The sequence below is a fragment of the Oncorhynchus mykiss genome, chromosome 5, assembly GCF_013265735.2.
Source record: "Oncorhynchus mykiss isolate Arlee chromosome 5, USDA_OmykA_1.1, whole genome shotgun sequence".
NCBI classification, from domain to species: domain Eukaryota; kingdom Metazoa; phylum Chordata; class Actinopteri; order Salmoniformes; family Salmonidae; genus Oncorhynchus; species Oncorhynchus mykiss.
Genome location: NC_048569.1, coordinates 85,141,036 through 85,164,445, shown reverse-complemented (window position 1 = coordinate 85,164,445; position 23,410 = coordinate 85,141,036). Strand labels below are relative to the sequence as shown.

General features: G+C 46.8%; 1 protein-coding gene across 1 annotated transcript in view; it reads left to right on the top strand.

Annotated features, from left to right (window-relative positions):
• Positions 1–23,410, top strand: part of LOC110524715 (collagen alpha-1(XXIV) chain) — a 241,432-nt gene that overhangs the window by 10,992 nt on the left and 207,030 nt on the right. Inside the window, exons 2-3 of the mRNA XM_036978599.1 lie at positions 4,846–4,916; positions 21,142–22,562. Coding sequence (XP_036834494.1) covers positions 4,846–4,916; positions 21,142–22,562 — 1,492 coding nt within the window. The remainder of the gene's footprint in view (positions 1–4,845; positions 4,917–21,141; positions 22,563–23,410) is intronic.

Sequence of the window (23,410 nt, the reverse complement as noted above, 5' to 3'; positions counted from 1 at the left end):
TAATGAATATGAGGATGCTCTCCACCAGCTCAGATTACCATACCAGACTGTCATAATGAATATGAGGATGCTCTCCACCAGCTCAGATTACCATACCAGACTGTCATAATGAATATGAGGATGCTCTCCACCAGCTCAGATTACCATACCAGACTGTCATAATGAATATGAGGATGCTCTCCACCAGCTCAGATTACCATACCAGACTGTCATAATGGATATGAGGATGCTCTCCACCAGCTCAGATTACCATACCAGACTGTCATAATGGATATGAGGATGCTCTCCACCAGCTCAGATTACCATACCAGACTGTCATAATGGATATGAGGATGCTCTCCACCAGCTCAGATTACCATACCAGACTGTCATAATGGATATGAGGATGCTCTCCACCAGCTCAGATTACCATACCAGACTGTCATAATGGATATGAGGATGCTCTCCACCATCTCAGATTACCATACCAGACTGTTATAATGGATATGAGGATGCTCTCCACCAGCTCAGATTACCATACCAGACTGTCATATTATGAGCATCAGTGACATTAGTTTGTTTGCTTTAAGATCGATAGCTCTTTGACGTTCACCCATGTCATCACTTAATGGGGCGGCAGGTAGCCTAGTGGTTAGAGCGTTGGACTAGGAACCGGATGGTTGCAAGATCGAATCCCTAAGCTGACAAGGTAAAAATCTGTCATTCTTCCCCTGAACAAGGCAGTTAACCCACTGTTCCTAGGCCATCATAGAAAATAAGAGTTTGTTCATAACTTACATGCCTAGTTAAATAAAGATGGAAATGTGCTCAGGTGAAACTTTCTTTGAATTGGCACCATTCTCATTTTGTTAGAACACTACTCTCATCGATATGAACGGACTGCCAAAGGCATCTTTTCTACGCTTTCCATGACAGCTATGATTATACATGCAGTACTTCTTGTCAATCTGATTGATTCTGTCTGGTCAGAATGCACACTCCATCTCTCTGTCTCATTAATTGTCAATGTTATTACTATTATGTAAGTGTGTCCAATATATAGTTACTGCCTGAAGGGTTGTACTGTATTAGTCTGCACCTCCTGTATACAGTGCCTTGCGAAAGTATTCGGCCCCCTTGAACTTTGCGACCTTTTGCCACATTTCAGGCTTCAAACATAAAGATATAAAACTGTATTTTTTTGTGAAGAATCAACAACAAGTGGGACACAATCATGAAGAGGAACGACATTTATTGGATATTTCAAACTTTTTTAACAAATCAAAAACTGAAAAATTGGGCGTGCAAAATTATTCAGCCCCCTTAAGTTAATACTTTGTAGCGCCACCTTTTGCTGCGATTACAGCTGTAAGTCGCTTGGGGTATGTCTCTATCAGTTTTGCACATCGAGAGACTGACATTTTTTCCCATTCCTCCTTGCAAAACAGCTCGAGCTCAGTGAGGTTGGATGGAGAGCATTTGTGAACAGCAGTTTTCAGTTCTTTCCACAGATTCTCGATTGGATTCAGGTCTGGACTATGACTTGGCCATTCTAACACCTGGATATGTTTATTTTTGAACCATTCCATTGTAGATTTTGCTTTATGTTTTGGATCATTGTCTTGTTGGAAGACAAATCTCTGTCCCAGTCTCAGGTCTTTTGCAGACTCCATCAGGTTTTCTTCCAGAATGGTCCTGTATTTTGCTCCATCCATCTTCCCATCAATTTTAACCATCTTCCCTGTCCCTGCTGAAGAAAAGCAGGCCCAAACCATGATGCTGCCACCACCATGTTTGACAGTGGGGATGGTGTGTTCAGCTGTGTTGCTTTTACGCCAAACATAACGTTTTGCATTGTTGCCAAAAAGTTCAATTTTGGTTTCATCTGACCAGAGCACCTTCTTCCACATGTTTGGTGTGTCTCCCAGGTGGCTTGTGGCAAACTTTAAACAACACTTTTTATGGATATCTTTAAGAAATGGCTTTCTTCTTGCCACTCTTCCATAAAGGCCAGATTTGTGCAATATACGACTGATTGTTGTCCTATGGACAGAGTCTCCCACCTCAGCTGTAGATCTCTGTAGTTCATCCAGAGTGATCATGGGCCTCTTGGCTGCATCTCTGATCAGTCTTCTCCTTGTATGAGCTGAAAGTTTAGAGGGACGGCCAGGTCTTGGTAGATTTGCAGTGGTCTGATACTCCTTCCATTTCAATATTATCGCTTGCACAGTGCTCCTTGAGATGTTTAAAGCTTGGGAAATCTTTTTGTATCCAAATCCGGCTTTAAACTTCTTCACAACAGTATCTCGGACCTGCCTGGTGTGTTCCTTGTTCTTCATGATGCTCTCTGCGCTTTTAACGGACCGCTGAGACTATCACAGTACAGGTGCATTTATACGGAGACTTGATTACACACAGGTGGATTGTATTTATCATCATTAGTCATTTAGGTCAACATTGGATCATTCAGAGATCCTCACTGAACTTCTGGAGAGAGTTTGCTGCACTGAAAGTAAAGGGGCTGAATAATTTTGCACGCCCAATTTTTCAGTTTTTGATTTGTTAAAAAAGTTTGAAATATCCAATAAATGTCGTTCCACTTCATGATTGTGTCCCACTTGTTGTTGATTCTTCACAAAAAAATACAGTTTATATCTTTATGTTTGAAGCCTGAAATGTGGCAAAAGGTTGCAAAGTTCAAGGGGGCCGAATACTTTCGCAAGGCACTGTATATTGTCTCTAGCATGGAGAATCATCTCCAGCCATTTATATATTGTCTCTAGCATGGAGAATCATCTCCAGCCATTTATATATTGTCTCCATCATGGAGAATCATCTTCAGCCATTTATATATTGTCTCCATCATGGAGAATCATCTCCATGACAAATCTGTCATTCTTCTCATGAACAGGCAATTACCATTCCTAGTATGTCATTGAAAATAAGAATGTGTTCTTAACTGACTTGCCTAGTTAAATAAAGGAAAAATATTGTATATGTCTCCAGCATGGAGAAGCAGAATGATTGACATGGTGGCTTATTGGGAGTTCTATAAGAGGTGAGACTAGAAAGAATCCTTCAACATATGTTTGAAGTGATATCATGTTATTTGGAATGTGAATGGTAAACTCCCCTATCTTACCTAGGCTTATGTGTTGCTGCCACCCATGCTACAGTAGAGATGGATGTGCCTGACATTTTTAAGGTGATACTACAAAGGAATATGTGATATGAGTGGTATAATCCTGTGATGTTGTTTATAGTAAAGTTGAGTGAATCTCTGCCCATCAACAGTTTGTAAACTCACTATGTCTCTCCATACAGTTACGGTTGACGCAGAGCAGTTTGTGGTGGGCAGTGCCCTCTAGAGGTGGGGTCAGTCAGTGGGAATCCCCTTTGTGGGACTACTGTTTGTTCTCCAATGGAACCCCCTGTCCATGTGTGTAGAGGCAGGAGGAGGGGTATGGTGGGGTTTTGGCAGTGACAGAGCAGCCGTTCTCCCTAGCTAGGAAAACCAGTGGCCCAGACCTCCTATTTGTCATCGCTATTTTCTGGTGAACCCCCCCCCCCACCATTCACCCGAACCTGTCTAAAAACTTACCCCAGGTTTATATTTTGGCACACAGAACTCCTGCAAGGCCCTCTGTTTTATTTTCATGTACCTATGGGGAAACATAGTCACCCACTCACCCTGAACCACCAGTAGGTCAATGTAGAGACAAAGCCCATGTTTATGTGAGATTGTTAAGACTAAAATACACTCAGGCTGCGTTTACACAGGCAGCTTGATTGGTCTTTTGACCAATCAGATTAGCTCTTTTGCCGATAATTGGACAAAAGATCATAATTGGGCTGCCTGTGTAAACGCAGCCTAATGGTTTCCCCTACCTGGGCCCTGGTGGCTCATGGTTTCCCCTGGAGATATAGAATCAGTCCAGTACACACAGCCACTGGCCAATACCAGGCCAGAGGAGAACAGGAAAAAGCATACGGTCATCATCAGTGATCTATCGGCATGAGTGTTCTTGTTCTTGATGTGTACAGTACTTGTTAGTTACAAGCTCTCCCTTCCCATCTGTCACTGGTAATACTGGACTCATGGCAGATGATGAGGGGTTTGGATGGACTTGGTCTGTAGTTGTGCTTTCCCTTAGTTTCTCCAGTTAGAGAGTACTAGGAGCCAGAGGGACAACAGCTCAGAGTATATCAGCTGTGACACTCCCTCAGCGGGGGTCGAAAACAATCGGATGCGTCCGGTTTTCAGGGGAAATGGAAAGAGAGCCTATGACGCAGCTTCAGCTTTTGGACGTTAACAAGGCGACACTCCATCTTAACTCCTCCTCCACATTTACTGGATTGGTTGAACAGTGTGGAAGAGAGGTTTGACAGTTTGTCCAGAAATAAATAAATGTCGCTCACGCATTTATTTTATGCCTCCTATGTTAGGTTAGCTGTGACAGAACACTAATGTGGTCGCCAGTTGGATGAAACATGTAGTATGCATCTGTAGTTGAAGTTGTAGTAGTTGATTTACGACGTATACAGTCTGATTCTTGTGTGTTGGACACTGCTTCCCAGTGCTCATGACTGTACTGTAGACGATTGCGCATTAAGATAATTTCTTAATTGACTTCTTATAATGAATTAATAGCTATATATAGCTGTATATGATAAGTTGTTTGGTCTTCAGTGAAGACATAGAGCGTCTTATATGCGTTACCACTTTATGATAGAGAATGTTTATTGTCTCATTTGTCTCTTAATGATTAATGGGATCACAGACTTGGATCCGTTGACTCAAATTCAGAATATCCCGTATTGGTTTGGTTTCCCATTTTCTTTGACTATGTTGTTCTTCCCCTGTAGGAGAACCCTCCTCTTGCTCCTGTCAATATGCACAGCAGTACTGTCTGGAGAAGAAGACTACCGAGCACAAGGTAAGCAGCCTCCACCTCCTCCCCCGCCAACTCCCCCACCCTAACTCCAGCTGTAATTGTAGCAGTATACACCAACCCCATTCCTACCCCGCATCCACTAGCCATCTCTGCTGCCATGGATTTGTTGTCTCATCATAAAGTGATGTCAACAAAAATGAACAAACGCCTTGTTCTTCAAATGGAAACTGTTTCGCTATGAAAAGTATTGATTGTTACCGGGGCTTGTGCGGGTTTTATAGACACGGGTCTTAGTTTGACCAAGTGACATTTCACTTGTTGGCACCAGACATTCTGAGAGGGTGGGTGAATAGTTACTCTTGGTTGCAGAGTTGCAGAATGCCAGCACTTCTGATGAGTTGTTGTCAATGCTTTAGGGTTCAAACATGCCAACAGAATGATATTACATAAAATAAGTGATTTATGACATTACCCTAGTATCAAGGACAGGAATTCTCCTTGATATGTGTTATTATTGCTCTGTGTTTGTATACATGTATGTATGAGTAATAACATAATGGTGAACAAGCCGGCTGAGGCCAGGGGGTGTGTCTGTCTGTCTGTCTGTCTGTCTGTCTGTCTGTCTGTCTGTCTGTCTGTCTGTCTGCCTGCCTGCCTGTGAGTCAGAAGGACAGCTGCACATGGGAGCTCCTCTCCTCTTCCAATTCTTTTTTTAAACCCTCCCTTACATGTCTGTTCTTGCTCCTCAGGTCCTAGAATGCAGGTATAGACAACCCAAATAGCCTCCTTCCCTTCTCCCACGTTCCCCTGTGTGTGTCTCTCTCTCATTTCAATTAAATTCAAAGGGCTTTATTGGCATGGGAAACATATCTTTACATTGCCAAAGCAAGTGAAATAGATAACAAACAAAAGTGAACTATACAATAAAACAATTAACAGTAAACATTACACTCACAAAATTCCAAAATAATAAAGACATTTGTCTGTATACAGTGTTGTAACGACGTGCAAAGTTAAAGTAGAAAAGGGAAAATAAAAAACATAAATATGGGTTGTATTTACAATGGTGTTTGCTCTTAACTGGTTTAACAGGTCACAAATTGTGCTGTTGTGATTGCACAATGTGGTATTTCACCCAATAGATATGGGAGTTTATCAAAATTGGATGCGTTTTCAAATTCTTTGTGGGTCTATGTAATCTAAGGGAAATATGTGTCTCTAATATGGTCATACATTTGGCAGGAGGTTAGGAAGTGCAGCTCAGTTTCCACCTCATTTTGTGTGCAGTGTGCACATAACATGTCTTCTCTTGAGAGCCATGTCTGCCTACGGCTACCTTTCTCAATAGCAAGGCTATGCTCACTGAGTCTGTACATAGTCAAAGCTTTCCTTAATTTTGGGTCAGTCACAGTGGTCAGTTATTCTCTCTCTGTGTTTCTCTCTCTCTCTGTGTTTCTCTCTCTCTCAATCTCTCAATCTGTTTCTCTCTCTTTCTTTCTCTCTCTTTCTTTCTCTCTCTCTCTCTCTCTCTCTCTCTCTGTTTTTCTCTTTCTCTTTCTCTCTGTCTCTCTTTCTTTCTCTCTCTTTCTTTCTCTCTCTCTCTCTCTCTCTCTCTCTCTCTGTTTTTCTCTTTCTCTTTCTCTCTCTCTCTCTCTCTCTCTCTCTGTTTTTCTCTTTCTCTCTCTCTCTCTCTCTCTCTCTCTCTCTCTGTTTTTCTCTTTCTCTTTCTCTCTGTCTCTCTCTCTCTCTCACGAAGTACACCAATGAATTAAAGTGCAGAGAATAGGGAAACTAAAGGTCAACCAGACTGAGATAATGCTTTAATGTGTTTGCAACAGCTCTTTCTCTGGACAGATGCAGCGGACAAGTTGATAAGGTGATATCCATCAGTATTCCAGATAAGTATCAGGAAAAGAGACAGCGGTTGAGAGGCTTGGTCGGATGATTACATATTTCTGTTTCTCCTCTCTCCTCCCCTCCTATGACCGTTGCAGAGCAACAACAAGTTCAGTCAGAGTTGTATGTTTAGCTGTCGGTGTTATTGTCCAATGGAGGAGGAACTGCTGTCAATCAAGTTCAAAACTAGTTTCACGTGGCGTGGGTCTCAACACATGTTACAGTAATAAGGTAAAAACAAGCAAACAGAAACTACTAGGCTTACATCTGCTAAGGATATTATTATGGTGCAAGACCTTGGCTGACACCAGAGGTGATGTCATTTCTTACCTGTACTGGACACCCAGCATGCATTTAAAAAAATAGGCCTGCTACAAAAATTACAGGATAGCCTGCTGATACTGACAAACAGATCAATAAAAACGATTTTGTCTGATCCATATAATGGGCCTACGAAAAGGGGAGACATACAATATGACGCCCATTTAACCTGGAGGAGGAAATGATTGTCCAAAAACAAACAGAAGTGGCACTGACCCAGTAATGAAGACGGTGAATATGCAGACTCACCGGGGATGTGGCTGATGTTCTCTGCTGGAGCCAATGAGAGAGGCTACTTGTTCACTCAATTAAGTTAAAATAACTAAAAGACAGATTGGAGTCTTTTCATTGTCGTCTCATTACAGCAAAAGCCATTTGCTTTCCAAAAGGTTTTTCCTCGATTGTATTTTTAAATACTGTGATATGCCTGGCTGGGTCTCTGCTTTTTACTGACAGTCACAACTCAGCATTTATCTATTTGGTATTTGCAGTGTGCTGGACAAATTGTGGGGCCTTCCGACTGTAGGATTTAAATTTAGGATGTGATTTAAAACAATCCTCAGCAAAAAAAGCAAATGTAAGCTAATGATCCTCATGCTTTCTGGTGTTGTAGCCTATTTTGAATGATTGTGTTTATTTCTGTATAGACAGGAATAAGATAATTAGGGTATATCATTTTGGCAATTTAATTCTATTTACTTTGGGGAAAGCTTAGCTTCCCCTAGCCTTATGGACACACCGCCTAGGCCTTTTAATGTGGCCTAAACACAACCAGTCATGATGATTTCATCGGATTGTCAAACAATCACTTAACAAAAGCGCTCCTGTAGGCGACCAACGCACATTCGTTCACTCACAAAATACCCAACAGTGCACGTGCACCTTTAATTAGATGAATGGAAAGAGACAGCTGTTAAAAAACACCTGTGTGTATTGTAATGACATTCTGTGATTATCATTAGGCCTACACTTGTAGCCTGAATTGATGCATTCACTGTTGTCCACTCACGCCTCGGTCTCGGCACCTCACCTCCGCCTTCACAAAATGTAAGTGTTCTCCTCAAACTACAACGCAATTTGGAGCGTAGAGCACCTGGTTTCCAGTCATTTCAGTCATTTTCATACAGCTGACATGCAGTAATGGTAATGAATGGTGTCATAGCCTATGGAATGTTGTATTAATTGTGATGGGCTCACGCTTTACCTATACAACGTACCCCCACTATTTATTTTGCCGGGACACCTTACCAGACCGTGCCACCTTACTTTCCCCCCTGGCTGACACTCAACTTGAATTAAACAGTCTGGCCACTCAACATGTACAGGTATATTACAGAGGACACGACAGATATATTCCATATGCTTCCAATATACATTGGCTCCACTCCTCCTCCTGAGGCAGGCCTATCCCCAGCTCCACTCCTCCTCCTGAGGCAGGCCTATCCCCAGCTCCACTCCTCCTCCTGAGGCAGGCCTATCTCCAGCTCCACTCCTCCTCCTGAGGCAGGCCTATCTCCAGCTCCACTCCTCCTCCTGAGGCAGGCCTATCTCCAGCTCCACTCCTCCTCCTGAGGCAGGCCTATCCCCAGCTCCACTCCTCCTCCTGAGGCAGGCCTATCTCCAGCTCCACTCCTCCTCCTGAGGCAGGCCTATCCCCAGCTCCACTCCTCCTCCTGAGGCAGGCCTATCCCCAGCTCCACTCCTCCTCCTGAGGCAGGCCTATCTCCAGCTCCACTCCTCCTCCTGAGGCAGGCCTATCTCCAGCTCCACTCCTCCTCCTGAGGCAGGCCTATCCCCAGCTCCACTCCTCCTCCTGAGGCAGGCCTATCCCCAGCTCCACTCCTCCTCCTGAGGCAGGCCTATCTCCAGCTCCACTCCTCCTCCTGAGGCAGGCCTATCTCCAGCTCCACTCCTCCTCCTGAGGCAGGCCTATCCCCAGCTCCACTCCTCCTCCTGAGGCAGGCCTATCCCCAGCTCCACTCCTCCTCCTGAGGCAGGCCTATCCCCAGCTCCACTCCTCCTCCTGAGGCAGGCCTATCTCCAGCTCCACTCCTCCTCCTGAGGCAGGCCTATCCCCAGCTCCACTCCTCCTCCTGAGGCAGGCCTATCCCCAGCTCCACTCCTCCTCCTGAGGCAGGCCTATCCCCAGCTCCACTCCTCCTCCTGAGGCAGGCCTATCTCCAGCTCCACTCCTCCTCCTGAGGCAGGCCTATCCCCAGCTCCACTCCTCCTCCTGAGGCAGGCCTATCCCCAGCTCCACTCCTCCTCCTGAGGCAGGCCTATCCCCAGCTCCACTCCTCCTCCTGAGGCAGGCCTATCTCCAGCTCCACTCCTCCTCCTGAGGCAGGCCTATCTCCAGCTCCACTCCTCCTCCTGAGGCAGGCCTATCCCCAGCTCCACTCCTCCTCCTGAGGCAGGCCTATCTCCAGCTCCACTCCTCCTCCTGAGGCAGGCCTTATCCCCAGCTCCACTCCTCCTCCTGAGGCAGGCCTATCCCCAGCTCCACTCCTCCTGAGGCAGGCCTATCCCCAGCTCCACTCATCCTCCTGAGGCAGCCCCCCCCAGCTCCACTCCTCCTGAGGCAGGCCTATCCCCAGCTCCACTCATCCTCCTGAGGCAGCCCCCCCCCAGCTCCACTCCTCCTGAGGCAGGCCTATACCCAGCTCCACTCCTCCTGAGGCAGGCCTATCCCCAGCTCCACTCATCCTCCTGAGGCAGCCCCCCCCAGCTCCACTCCTCCTGAGGCAGACCCCCCCCCCCCAGCTCCACTCCTCCTGAGGCAGGCCTATCCCCAGCTCCACTCCTCCTGAGGCAGCCCCCCCCCCCCCCCCCCCCCCAGCTCCACTCCTCCTGAGGCAGGCCTATACCCAGCTCCACTCCTCCTGAGGCAGACCCCCCCCCCCCCAGCTCCACTCCTCCTGAGGCAGGCCTATACCCAGCTCCACTCCTCCTGAGGCAGACCCCCCCCCCCCAGCTCCACTCCTCCTGAGGCAGGCCTATCCCCAGCTCCACTCATCCTCCTGAGGCAGCCCCCCCCCCCAGCTCCACTCCTCCTGAGGCAGGCCTATACCCAGCTCCACTCCTCCTGAGGCAGCCCCCCCCCCCCAGCTCCACTCCCCCTGAGGCAGGCCTATACCCAGCTCCCCTCCCCTGAGTCAGGCTCAATTCAGGCTAAACCCAGGCAGTCAAGTCCTTTACCACCACCGATAGTACAGTACCAGTCAGAAGTTTGGACACACCTACTCATTCAAGGCGTTTTCTTTATTTTACTATTTTTTTTACATTGTAGAATAATAGTGAAACATCAAAACTATGAAATAACACATATGGAATCATGTAGTAACCAAAAAAGTGTTAAACAAATCTAAATATATTTTATATTTGAGATTCTTCAAAGTAGCCACCCTTTGCCTTGATGACAGCTTTGCACACTCTTGGCATTCTCTCAACCAGCTTCATGAGGTAGTCACATTAAATGCATTTCAATTAACAGGTGTGCCTTGTTAAAAGTTAATTTGTGGAATTTCTTTTTTCTTTTTTTCTTTTTTCTTCTTTTTTTTGAGTCAATCAGTTGTGCTGTGACAAGGTAGGGGTGGTATACAGAAGATAGCCCTATTTGGTAAAAGACCAAGTCCATATTATGGTAAGAACAGCTCAAATAAGGAAAGAGAAACGACAGTCCATCATTACTTTAAGACATGAAGGTCAGTCAATGTGGAACATTTTAAGAACTTTCTTCAAGTGCAGTCGCAAAAACCATCAAGCGCTATGATGAAACTGGCTCTCATGAGGACTGCCAGAGGAAAGGAAACCCCAGAGTTACCTCTGTTGCAGAGGATAAGTTCATTAGAGTTACCAGCCTCAGAAATCGACAACTAACTGCACATCTCAACATCAACTGTTCAGAGGAAACTACGTGAATCAGGCCTTCGTGGTTGAATTACTGCAAAGAAACCACTACTAAAGGACACCAATAATAAGAAGAGACTTGTTTGGGCCAAGAAACACGAGCAATGGACATTAGACCGGTGGAAGTCTGTCCTTTGGTCAGATGAGTCCAAATTTGAGATTTTTGCTTCCAACCCCTGGGTCTTTGTGAGACAAAGGTGAACAAATTATCTCAGCATGTGTAACGGTTTTCTTCCTGGGAAGGAGAGGAGGACCAAAATGCAACGTGGTTATTGTTAAGCATCTTTAATAAAGACGAAAACGTAAACACTATACAAATACAAAATAAGAAAACGTGGCAAAACCGAAACAGTCCTAACTGGTGCAGAGAACACAGAGACAGGAACAATCACCCACAAAATACCCAAAGAATATGGCTGCCTAAATATGGCTCCCAATCAGAGACAACGATAGACACCTGCTTCTGATTGAGAACCCCTCCAGGCAACCATAGACTTACCTAGAACATTAAACTGAACACAACCCCATTAATCTACAAAACCCCTAGATAAGACAAAACACATAAATCACCCATGTCACACCCTGGCCTAACCAAAATAATAAAGAAAACACAGAATACTAAGGCCAGGGCGTGACAGCATGTGTGGTTCCCACCGTGAAGCATGGAGGAGGAGGTGTTATGGTGTAGGTGTAAAGCTCCGGGTGTCGTGGGTGTGGAGTCAAATGCAGGAGGCAGAGAGTTCAATGCTGCGCGTCTTTTAATCGCACCAACGCACCACAGGGTGCTCACAAAAAGTTACGTTCAGAAAACACAGGGAATCAAAATGTACAATGGGAAACAATCCCGACCGGGCACTAACACGTGCCTATACCACAGAGCCGAAGGTTACATAGAAATAATCCTGCACAACAACCAGGCGGGCCGGCTGTCTAATCAAGACAAACTAATTAAACATCCACAGGTGCTAGCCCCTCAACATACAAGGAGGGGGAGGAAAAACAATCAGTGGCAGCTCATAGGCCGGTGACGACGACCGCCGAGCGCCACCTGCCCGGGAAAGGGAAACACCCTCGGTCGGACTCGTGACAGTAGGGGTGCTTTGCTGGTGACACTGTCTGTGATTGATTGGTTACTACATGATTCCATGTGTTATTTCATAGATTTGATGTCTTCACTATTATTCTACAATATAGAAAATAGTACAAATAAAGAAAAACCCTTGAATGAGTAGGTGTGTCCAAACTTTTGACTGCTACTTTATGCTATTATTCTGTCTCTATATCGTTGTAGACCCCACCACCACCACTACACCACCACTACACAGCAGGATCAATCCATCATAAGAAGAAGAGGAGGAGGAATGCAGAACAGAGCAGAATGCTCAGTGACTGACTGAGGGCTGGGCCAGGGCAGCTTGTCTTCACATAATGAGACAGCTTGGAATCCTGGCTAATATTACCCCAGGCAAAGAATGTCAAGGACATCGATTCTCTTTTCTGTGCAGCTAGCGAGAGGAGAGTAGAGTAGAGTAGAGTAGAGTAGATTAGATTAGATTAGAGGAAGAGGTGAGGTGAGGAAAAGAAGGGAGAGAAGAGAAAAGGAAAGGAGAGAAAAAGAAGGGAGAGAAGAGAAGAGGAAAGGAGAGATCTATTGTTAGCCTGCATCCCAAATGGTACCGTTTTCCCTATTTAATGCACTACAGGCCCTAGTCAAAAGCAATGCACTAAATAGGGAATAGGGTGCCATTTGGGATGCCTACACAGCTAGTCCCCAGGCTGCATACACAACTTGTCCCCAGGCTGCATACACAACTAGTCCCCAGTCTGCATACACAATTAGTCCCCAGGATGCATGCACAACTCGTCCCCAGTCTGCATACACAACTAGTCCCCAGTCTGCATACACAACTAGGCCCCAGTCTGCATACACAACTAGTCCCAGTCTGCATACACAACTAGTCCCCAGGCTGCATACACAACTAGTCCCCAGTCTGCATACAGAACTAGTCTCCAGTCTGCATACACAACTAGTCCCCAGGCTGCATACACAACTAGTCCCCAGTCTGCATACACAACTAGTCCCCAGGCTGCATACACAACTAGTCCCCAGTCTGCATACAGAACTAGTCTCCAGTCTGCATACACAATTAGTCCCCAGGCTGCATACACAACTAGTCCCCAGGCTGCATACACAACTAGTCCCCAGGCTGCATACACAACTAGTCACCAGGCTGCATACACAACTAGTCCCCAGGCTGCATACACAACTCGTCCCCAGGCTGCATACACAACTAGTCCCCAGGCTGCATACACAACTCGTCCCCAGTCTGCATACAGAACTAGGCCCCAGTCTGCATACACAACTAGTCCCCAGGCGGCATACACAACTAGTCCCCAGGCTGCATGAACAACTAGTCCCCAGTCTGCATACACAATTAGTCCCCAGGCTGCATACACAACTAGTCACCAGGCTGCATACACAACTAGTCCCCAGGCTGCATACACAACTAGTCACCAGGCTGCATACACAACTAGTCCCCAGGCTGCATACACAACTCGTCCCCAGGCTGCATACACAACTAGTTCCCAGGCTGCATAGACAACTAGTTCCCAGTCTGCATACACAACTAGTCCCCAGTCTGCATACACAATTAGTCCCCAGGATGCATGCACAACTCGTCCCCAGTCTGCATACACAACTAGTCCCCAGTCTGCATACACAACTAGGCCCCAGTCTGCATACACAACTAGTCCCAGTCTGCATACACAACTAGTCCCCAGGCTGCATACACAACTAGTCCCCAGTCTGCATACACAACTAGTCTCCAGTCTGCATACACAACTAGTCCCCAGGCTGCATACACAACTAGTCCCCAGTCTGCATACACAACTAGTCCCCAGGCTGCATACACAACTAGTCCCCAGTCTGCATACAGAACTAGTCTCCAGTCTGCATACACAATTAGTCCCCAGGCTGCATACACAACTAGTCCCCAGGCTGCATACACAACTAGTCCCCAGGCTGCATACACAACTAGTCACCAGGCTGCATACACAACTAGTCCCCAGGCTGCATACACAACTCGTCCCCAGGCTGCATACACAACTAGTCCCCAGGCTGCATACACAACTCGTCCCCAGTCTGCATACAGAACTAGGCCCCAGTCTGCATACACAACTAGTCCCCAGGCTGCATACACAACTAGTCCCCAGGCTGCATGAACAACTAGTCCCCAGTCTGCATACACAATTAGTCCCCAGGCTGCATACACAACTAGTCACCAGGCTGCATACACAACTAGTCCCCAGGCTGCATACACAACTAGTCACCAGGCTGCATACACAACTAGTCCCCAGGCTGCATACACAACTCGTCCCCAGGCTGCATACACAACTAGTTCCCAGGCTGCATAGACAACTAGTTCCCAGTCTGCATACACAACTAGTCCCCAGTCTGCATACACAACCAGTCCCCAGGCTGCATACACAACTAGTCCCCAGTCTGCATACACAACTAGTCCCCAGGCTGCATACACAACTAGTCCCCAGGCTGCATAGACAACTAGTCCCCAGGCTGCATACACAACTAGTCCCCAGGCTGCATACACAACTCGTCCCCAGGCTGCATACACAACTAGTCCCCAGGCTGCATACACAACTAGTCCCCAGTCTGCATACACAACTAGTTCCCAGGCTGCATAGACAACTAGTCCCCAGTCTGCATACACAACCAGTCCCCAGTCTGCATACACAACTAGTTCCCAGGCTGCATAGACAACTAGTCCCCAGTCTGCATACACAACCAGTCCCCAGGCTGCATACACAACTAGTCCCCAGTCTGCATACACAACTAGTTCCCAGGCTGCATAGACAACTCGTTCCCAGGCTGCATACACAACTAGTCCCCAGGCTGCATAGACAACTAGTTCCCAGGCTGCATAGACAACTAGTCCCCAGTCTGCATACACAACCAGTCCCCAGGCTGCATACACAACTAGTCCCCAGTCTGCATACACAACTAGTCCCCAGGCTGCATACACAACTAGTCCCCAGGCTGCATACACAACTAGTCCCCAATCTGCATACACAACTAGTCCCCAGTATGCATACACAACTAGTCCCCAGTATGCATACACAACTAGTCACGAGTCTGCATACACAACTAGTCCCCAGGCTGCATACACAACTAGTCCCCAGTCTGCATGCACAACTAGTTCCCAGGCTGCATAGACAACTAGTCCCCAGTCTGCATACACAACTAGTCCCCTGGCTGCATACACAACTAGTCCCCAGGCTGCATACACAACTAGTCCCCAATCTGCATACACAACTAGTCCCCAGTATGCATACACAACTAGTCCCCAGTATGCATACACAACTAGTCACGAGTCTGCATACACAACTAGTCCCCAGGCTGCATACACAGCTAGTCCCCAGTCTGCATGCACAACTAGTTCCCAGTCTGCATACACAACTAGTCCTCAGGCTGCATACACAACTAGTCCCCAGGCTGCATACACAACTAGTCCCCAATCTGCATAGACAACTAGTCCCCAGTATGCATACACAACTAGTCCCCAGTATGCATACACAACTAGTCACGAGTCTGCATACACAACTAGTCCCCAGGCTGCATACACAACTAGTCCCCAGTCTGCATGCACAACTAGTTCCCAGGCTGCATAGACAACTAGTCCCCAGTCTGCATACACAACTAGTCCCTAGTCTGCATACACAACTAGTCCCCAGTCTGCATACATAACTAGTCCCCAGTCTGCATGCACAACTAGTTCCCAGTCTGCATACACAACTAGTCCTCAGGCTGCATGTATAACTAGTTCCCAGGCTGCATAGACAACTAGTTTAGGAAAGAGAGGACCAGGTTTAGGAGAGCACATAAGCACATGAACTCAGACATGAGCACTGTGAGGCAGGTTAACTCGCTCAGTCTCTGTATTTTCCAAGGCCTCTATGGATGGACGGACAAAGCAACCTTTTGGCTAATTCCGAGCGATGGTAAAGCTAGTAAACCACAGACATCCTGACACCAGGATAAGGAAAATGTGTAAGGAAAATGTAAACAGTATTCTTCAAAATACATCCAGTATTATGTGGTTTACAGTTTAGGCATAAAGATAATGGTCACCAATGTCACTGTTTGGATCCCCATTTTAGACAATGCTAATAACATTTGATTATGTTATGATCACTGAATCCTTGATGCTTTTTCCTAAGTGTTTCCATGTGAACATGTTAAAAATACAAAAGCTACAAAGGTAAACGTCAGTCACCATGTGTTACCCCTTCCTCCCCACATTTATAACACGCTTTTCTAAATAAGTTATTGTCTGTTCAATTTGACCCGTGACCAAGGTGAAAGGTGTCAACGTCATACGTCATACATGTGCGACTCATTCTAAAATAGCTGTGTTACGGCTTTGATGTCAGAGTTTTTACCAGTCTGCATTCTTGACTATTTTCTGTTTTGCATGCCCCCAGAGATGTTTTCAGTAAAAAAAAAATGTTTTTACTTCAGTTTTTACGACCACGTTGAACCTGCTGTGACAACACACTATAGAAGCCTAATTTTAAATTCAAAACACTGGTTGTGCGTGTGCGTGTGCATGTGCATGTGTGTGTGTGTGTTTAAACCACTGGCTGAGTTATGTTCCCTCTTGTTCTGCCAAATCAATAAAACAGACTTTGTGACTAAGACCCCTGAACAAATCTCGGAACAGATCCCTGAGCAGATCCCTGAGCAGAACCCTGAGCGAATTTCTGAGCAGATCCCTGAGCAAGGGGAAACACTTTTTCAAAGAAAGCTAGCATCTCTTGATTAGCAATGAAAATATCTTCCACTGCTCCTCTCCCTCCTCCTCCCTCCTCACTTCTCCTCCTGCTGCTCTCCCCCCTCCCTAATCCCTCATCCCTCCTCCTCTACCTGATCCTCCTCCTACTTTTCCTTCTCCGCTTCCTTCTCCTCCTTCTGCTCCTCTTCCTCCTCCTCCTCTTCCTCCTCGTCCTCCTCCCAGGATCTCCCCACTGACGTTTTCCTGTTTCCTGGATTCCACTGAGTTACTGCCTTAGTCTGACAGTTTCTCCCTCTCTTACACACACACACACACACACACAAACACACACACACACACACACATACACACACAGTCAGTAAAACCTTTGAGTCTTGATTCCTTTTGATTTTTTATTATTATTCTTTTTTTATTTCACCTTTATTTAACCAGGTAGGCCAGTTGAGAACAAGTTCTCATTTACAACTGCGACCTGGCTAAGATAAAGCAAAGCAGTGCAACACAAGCAACCCAGAGTTACACATGGGATAAACAAACGTACAGTCAATAATACAATAGAAAATCTATATACAGTGTGTGCAAATGTAGTAAGGGAGGTAAGGCAATAAATAGGCCATAGTGGTGAAATAATTAAAATTGAGCAATTAAACACTGGGGTGATAGATGTGCAGAAGATGAATGTGCAAGTAGGGATGCTGAGGTGCAATGAAGAAGAAAAGAAAAACAATATGGGGATGAGGTAGTTGGGTGGACTATTTGCAGATGGACTGTGTTCAGGTGCAATGATTGCTAAGCTGCTCTGACAGCTGATGCTTAAAGTTAGTGAGGGAGATATAAGACTCCAGCTTCAGTGATTTTTGCAATTCATTCCAGTCATTGGCAGCAGAGAACTGGAAGGAATGGTGGCCAAATGAGGAGTTGGCTTTGGGGATAACCAGTGAAATATACCTGCTGAGCGTGTGCTACGAGCGGGTGCTGCTATGGTGACCAGTGAGCTGAGATAAGGCGGGGATGTACCTAGCAAAAACGAATAGATGACGTGGAGCCAGTGGGTTTGGCGGCGATTATGAAGCGAGGGCCAGCCTACGAGAGCATACAGGTCGCAGTGGTGGGTAGTATATGGGGATTTGGTGACAAAACGGATGGCACTGTGATAGACTGCATCCAATTTGCTGAGTAGAGTGTTGGAGGCTAATTTGTAAGTGACATCGCCAAAGTCAAAGATCGGTGGGATGGTCAGTATTACGAGGGTATGATGCTTAATGTGAGATGCTTAATGTGAGTCTGGAAGGAGAGTTTATAGTCTATACAGACACCTAGGTATTTGTACTTGTCCAGATATTCTAAGTCAGAACTGTCCAGAGTAGTGATACTAGACGGGAGGCCGGGTGCGGGCAGCAATCGGTTGACGAGCATGCATTTAGTTCTACTTGCATTTAAGAGCACTTGGAGGACAAGGAAGGAGTGTTGTATGGCATTGAAGTTGTCTGGAGGTTTGTTAACACAGTGTCCAAAGAAGGGCCAGAAGTATACAGAATGGTGTCGTCTGCTTAGAGATGGATCAGAGAATCACCAGCAGCAAGAGCGACATCATTGATGTATACAGAGAAAAGCGTCGGCCCGAGAATTGAACCCTGTGGCATCCCCATAGAGACTGTCAGAGGTCCGGACAACAGGCCCTGCGATTTGACACACTGAAGTAGTTGCGGTGAACCAGTCATTTGAGAAAACAAGGCTGTTGAGTCTGCCGAAAAGAATGCAGTGATTGACAGAGTCGAAAGCCTTGACCAGGTCAATGAAGACGGCTGCACATATCTTTTATCGATGACGGTTATGATATCATTTAGGACCTTGAGCGTGGCTGAAGTGCACCCATGACCCGCTCGGGAACCAGATTGCATAGCGGAGAAGGTACGGTGGGATTCAAAATGGTCGGTGATCTGTTTGTTAACTTGGCTTTCGAAGACTTTAGAAAGGCAGGGTAGGATAGATAGAGGAATGTAAAAGTTTGGGTCTAGAGTGTCTCCCCCTTTGAAGAGGGGGATGCCCGTGGCAGCTTTCCAATCTTTACGGATCTCAGACAATACGAAAGAGAGGTTGAACAGGCTAGTAATAGGGGTTGCAACATTTGCGGTGGATAATATTAGAAAGAGAGGGTTCAGATTGTCTAGCCCAGCTGATTTGTAGGGGTCCAGATTTTGCAGCTCTTTCAGAACATCAGCTATCTTGATATAAGAACTAGCCAAGACAGCAGTAGACAAGGCATATTGACATTAGAGAGAGGCATTAAGCAAACACAGGTGTTGATCAGGAGAGCTAAGAAAACAATGGGTAAAAGGCGATGAATGGGCAGAGTGGGACTGTTAGAATGATCATAGGGTCAAAAGAGCAGCAATAGGTGAGTCAGGGTGCTGTTCGGTAGTCACTACTACGCTAGGCGAGCAGGGGACACAGCGGGCCTAGCCGGGGCTAGTAGATGGTTCTTCGGCGACAATGTAACTGAATAGCCCGTTGAGACCACGTCGCCAGTCCAGTCGTGATGGATCGGTGGGCTCCGTGTCGACAATAAAGGGTCCAGGCCAATTGGCAAAGGAGGTGTTGTAGCCCTAGAATTAGCTGGTATATGGGCCTAGCTCGAGGCTAGCTCAAGGCTAGCTGGTGCTTGCTTCGGGACAGAGGTGTTAGCTAACATGGGCCACTCGTTTGCAGCTAGCTACCTGCGATGATCCGATGTAATGATCCAGAGCGGCAGGAATCCGGTGATTGGTAGAGAGAAGCAGTCCGATATGCTCTGGGTTGATATCGCGCTGTGCAGACTGGCAGGTATTGTTCGAGCTAAGGCTGGCTGGTGACCGAGAAAAAGGTGAAGACCGCTAACCGTGGCTAACAAAGACTAGTAGCTAGTTAGCTGGCTAGCTCCTGATGGAAGTTCCAGTTATAAGGAATAAAAATAGCAGATCCGTGCCACATTGGGTGAGGCGGATTGCAGGAAAGTATATTTAGTTCGTAGATAGAAAGTGAGATTAAGGTATATACGAAGAAGACCGGCTATTTACACAGGATAAGACAAGGACAAACAGACACGTCCTACTGCTACGCCATCTTGGATTTGATATTCATTTGAATGTTAACATTTAAATGTTCATAACATATTTCATACCACTTTGTTCTCATTTGTCATATTGTGCTCTTCCGAAAATATTGTGCCATGCTGTTGACATTTGTACAAATAAAAGGTGCTATCTAGAACCTTAAAGTGTTCTTTGGCTGTCCCCATAGAAGAACCCTTTGAATGAACCTTTTGGGTTCCATGTAGAACCCTTTCCACAAAGAGTTCTACATGGAACCCAAAAGGTTTCTACCTGGAACCAAAAAGGGTTCTCCTATGGGGACAGCCAAAGAACCTTTTTGGAACCCTTTTTTCTAAGATTGTAATGTTTCCCTCTAACCGTTATTCCCTGATTCAAAGCCTAGCTAACTACCATGCTGAGAAACTCTTTCCACTATTTTTAAACTCATTTTTAAACGCTGTTCTCCTGCTGTACTTCAATGTCAGCAGGTCAGACATGTAGTTTGAGGAATCACCTGGGAGAGAGGAAAATTCATGACTCAGCTTGTTAAGAAAGAGAGCATCATGAATCTCTGTTGGCAGATTGATTCAAACAGGCTGTTTGAAAAACACACACACACACAAACATACACACACACACACACACTGCTGTGTGATAGTACTGTACTGTACCATCTATCCCTGTGTAGTCCCCTGTCTGGAATCATCTGGCCCCCAGCTGCCTCGCTCACTGGCCTGGCTGCCTGGCTGTCTGAGGAGGATTATGGGTAATCTGTGATGTCATGGCGGCCAAGCCTTGATCAGACCTTCCACCTATTTATTCACTTCATTCACTTCCTGTGCTTCTTCTACTTGCGTTCCTTACTTTGTTTATTCTTCTTCTTCCTTCATCTCCTTTTCTAACTGGTCCTCCTCCTACACTCTTATAAAAAATTGTTCTAAAAGGGTTCTTTGGCTGTCCCCATAGGAGACCCATTTGAAGAACCCTTTTTGGTTCCTGGTAGAACCCTTTGGTTCCAGGTAGAACATGGTTCAACATGGAATCCAAAACAGTTTTACCTGGAACCTAAAAGGGTTCTACCAGGAACTAAAAAGGGTTCTCCTATAGGGACAGCCAAAGAACCCTTTTAGAACCTCCTTTTCTAAGAGTGTAGAGTGATGATGCTAATGTCCTCTTCCTATCACTGTTTGTAAGGTTTGAAGATGTTGCAAGTGTCTGTCTGGCTGTCTAACTGACCTCTCTCCCCTCTCTGCTCCACAGGTGTCGATATCCTCCATTGGCTGGGCCTCACCGGCAGCAGAGACACCCTCTCCCCAGGGACCAGCTCCTCTTCCCCCTCCTCCTCCCTTCACTCTCCTTCTTCCTCTCCCCCAGGAGCCGGGGTCCTACTCAGCCCGGACGCCCACATTGAAGCCGCCACGGGGGGTCTGTTCCCGCCGGAGCTCGCTGAGGAGTTTTCTGTCGTGGTTAGCCTAAGCTCCTGGCGAGCGAACAATGCTTTCCTTTTCAGTGTGCGTGACGGCAGGGACAAGCTGCAGTTTGGCATCCAGCTGCTGCCCAGGAAGGTGGTGGTGTACACCGGCGAAAAGGCCTCTGTCTATTTCACCTACAACGTACACGACGGGTGGCAGCACTCTTTCGCCGTGAGCGTGCGGCCGCGCTCAGTTTCATTCCATGCGGACTGCGGGGGGGTGCAGCAGCGAGAACAGACGCTGACCCGGGCACATGTGCTGGGGTCCGGATCCAGAGGCCTGCTCACCCTAGGAAGGATGAAGTCTAAAGCAGCCCAGTTCCATGGCCTCATATGCCAGCTGGACATCTACCCCTCAGCCCAGGCTGCTGCGCATTACTGCCACTACCTTAAAAAACAGTGCCGGCTGGCTGACACTTTCCGATCGCCACCGCCACCCTCCAGCTTGGATATGGAGGTTTCTGGCTCCCTGGCTTTCTCCCCTATTCCTCCTTCTCCAGCATCCCAGACTGTGGAGGTGCCCCTCTTTCTGGCTGTAGACTCCCAGCAGTCCACCAACCTGGCCAGATCAGCCCCCAGCCCCAGCCCCTCCCTGGAAGGGTCTGGAATACCGTATTTAAGCCCCTCAGAGCAGTCTCACCTGGGGGTCAGGACCCAGACCCAGAGCTTCCTGCTGGAGCACCTCACCTCTATCCATACACCCACAGCAGGCCCCATTGGCTCGTCCTCAGGCACTCTAAGTGGGCTGAAGGCCATGGGCATCACACACAGGAGTACCAACTCCAGCTCCGGATCCAGCCCAACAGGGGGCTCCACCAGGCAGTCTCCCCAGTCTGAGAATGACACAGAGGAGGAGGAGGAGGAGGAGAAGGAGGAGAGGAGCCCCAGTAGGCCCCAACAGGTCACCACAGCCACCCCAGGCCTGATCTCCCATGTCAGGCAGAGCCGCTTGAAGGAGGGCCTGAGGAACAGCTCCAGGCCTAGAGACTCTCGGCCCCAGCCCACTAACCACCTCGTGGACACAAAGCTCAGACCCAACAGCACCACCCTGTACCGGGAGAACCAGGTGGACACCTCAGAGGAGCATGGCCAGGAAGGGGCCTACGATGTGGGCATGGAAGGCTACGACTATGGATACGAGGAACCAGACTACTTCTACAGAGACTATGACGAGGCTTTTCCTGGACCCAAAGGAGACCCAGGTCCTCCGGTAAGTGTTTGGAATTCATAAATTCTAATAACAGATATGAGAATGTTAGAAACTTGTCTTTGTAGTGTGTTTCCCGGAAGTCAGAGCAGAGGCGTGCATGAGCAATAGTGGAAAATGACAATGCATAATTAATGAAGCCTACTTTAGGGTGATGAGGTCTTGAGTGTTCTGTTGGCCCTCTCTTTTAAACACACAAATGTTTTTCCAGGGCCTTGTATTGATTTAGAGGCAAGGTGAGGGCGTGTCCAAGCACTTTTCTTTTTTCATGTATCAACAGGTGGTTAAAATAACACGTCATTCCCCTTTTGAAATAATGCCAGTGACTCGTTCATACTCTTGTGTAAGCGGGGAGGGGAGTAATTTATAACTGAGGGTTGCTCCCTATAGCCTAGTGACAAAAGAGCATCAAACAGGCTGATGTCAGCTAGCTGTAGAGGTAGCTTTTCTTCTCTTCAAGGAGAACAAGACTATACCATTCTGTCATATCGGCGATGTTGATCTATTGCTTATGACCCTATGGCAGCCTGGGAATGACAGCTGATTGAGGTGTTTCTAAGTCAGTCTTGCGGCTCAATCTTTCTCCTGAAGGACTTGAAGCCACAATCTGTCATTTATTTGACCATCAAATTATTGCAGATTACACCTTTACCGTGAGATGAAAGTCCATGCCTAACTTCTGTTTCTCTCATTCAACTACATGAGCCTAGGACTGGTAGACAAATGTTTAGGAGGCCAACTAAACCAGACTATTACTGTTTTCCATAATTCAAGGAGTCAGATATTGACTCGTTTTTCATCCTCCTTGATTTATGTGTTGTGAAAATGAGAGCAGCCATGAACTGTTTAGT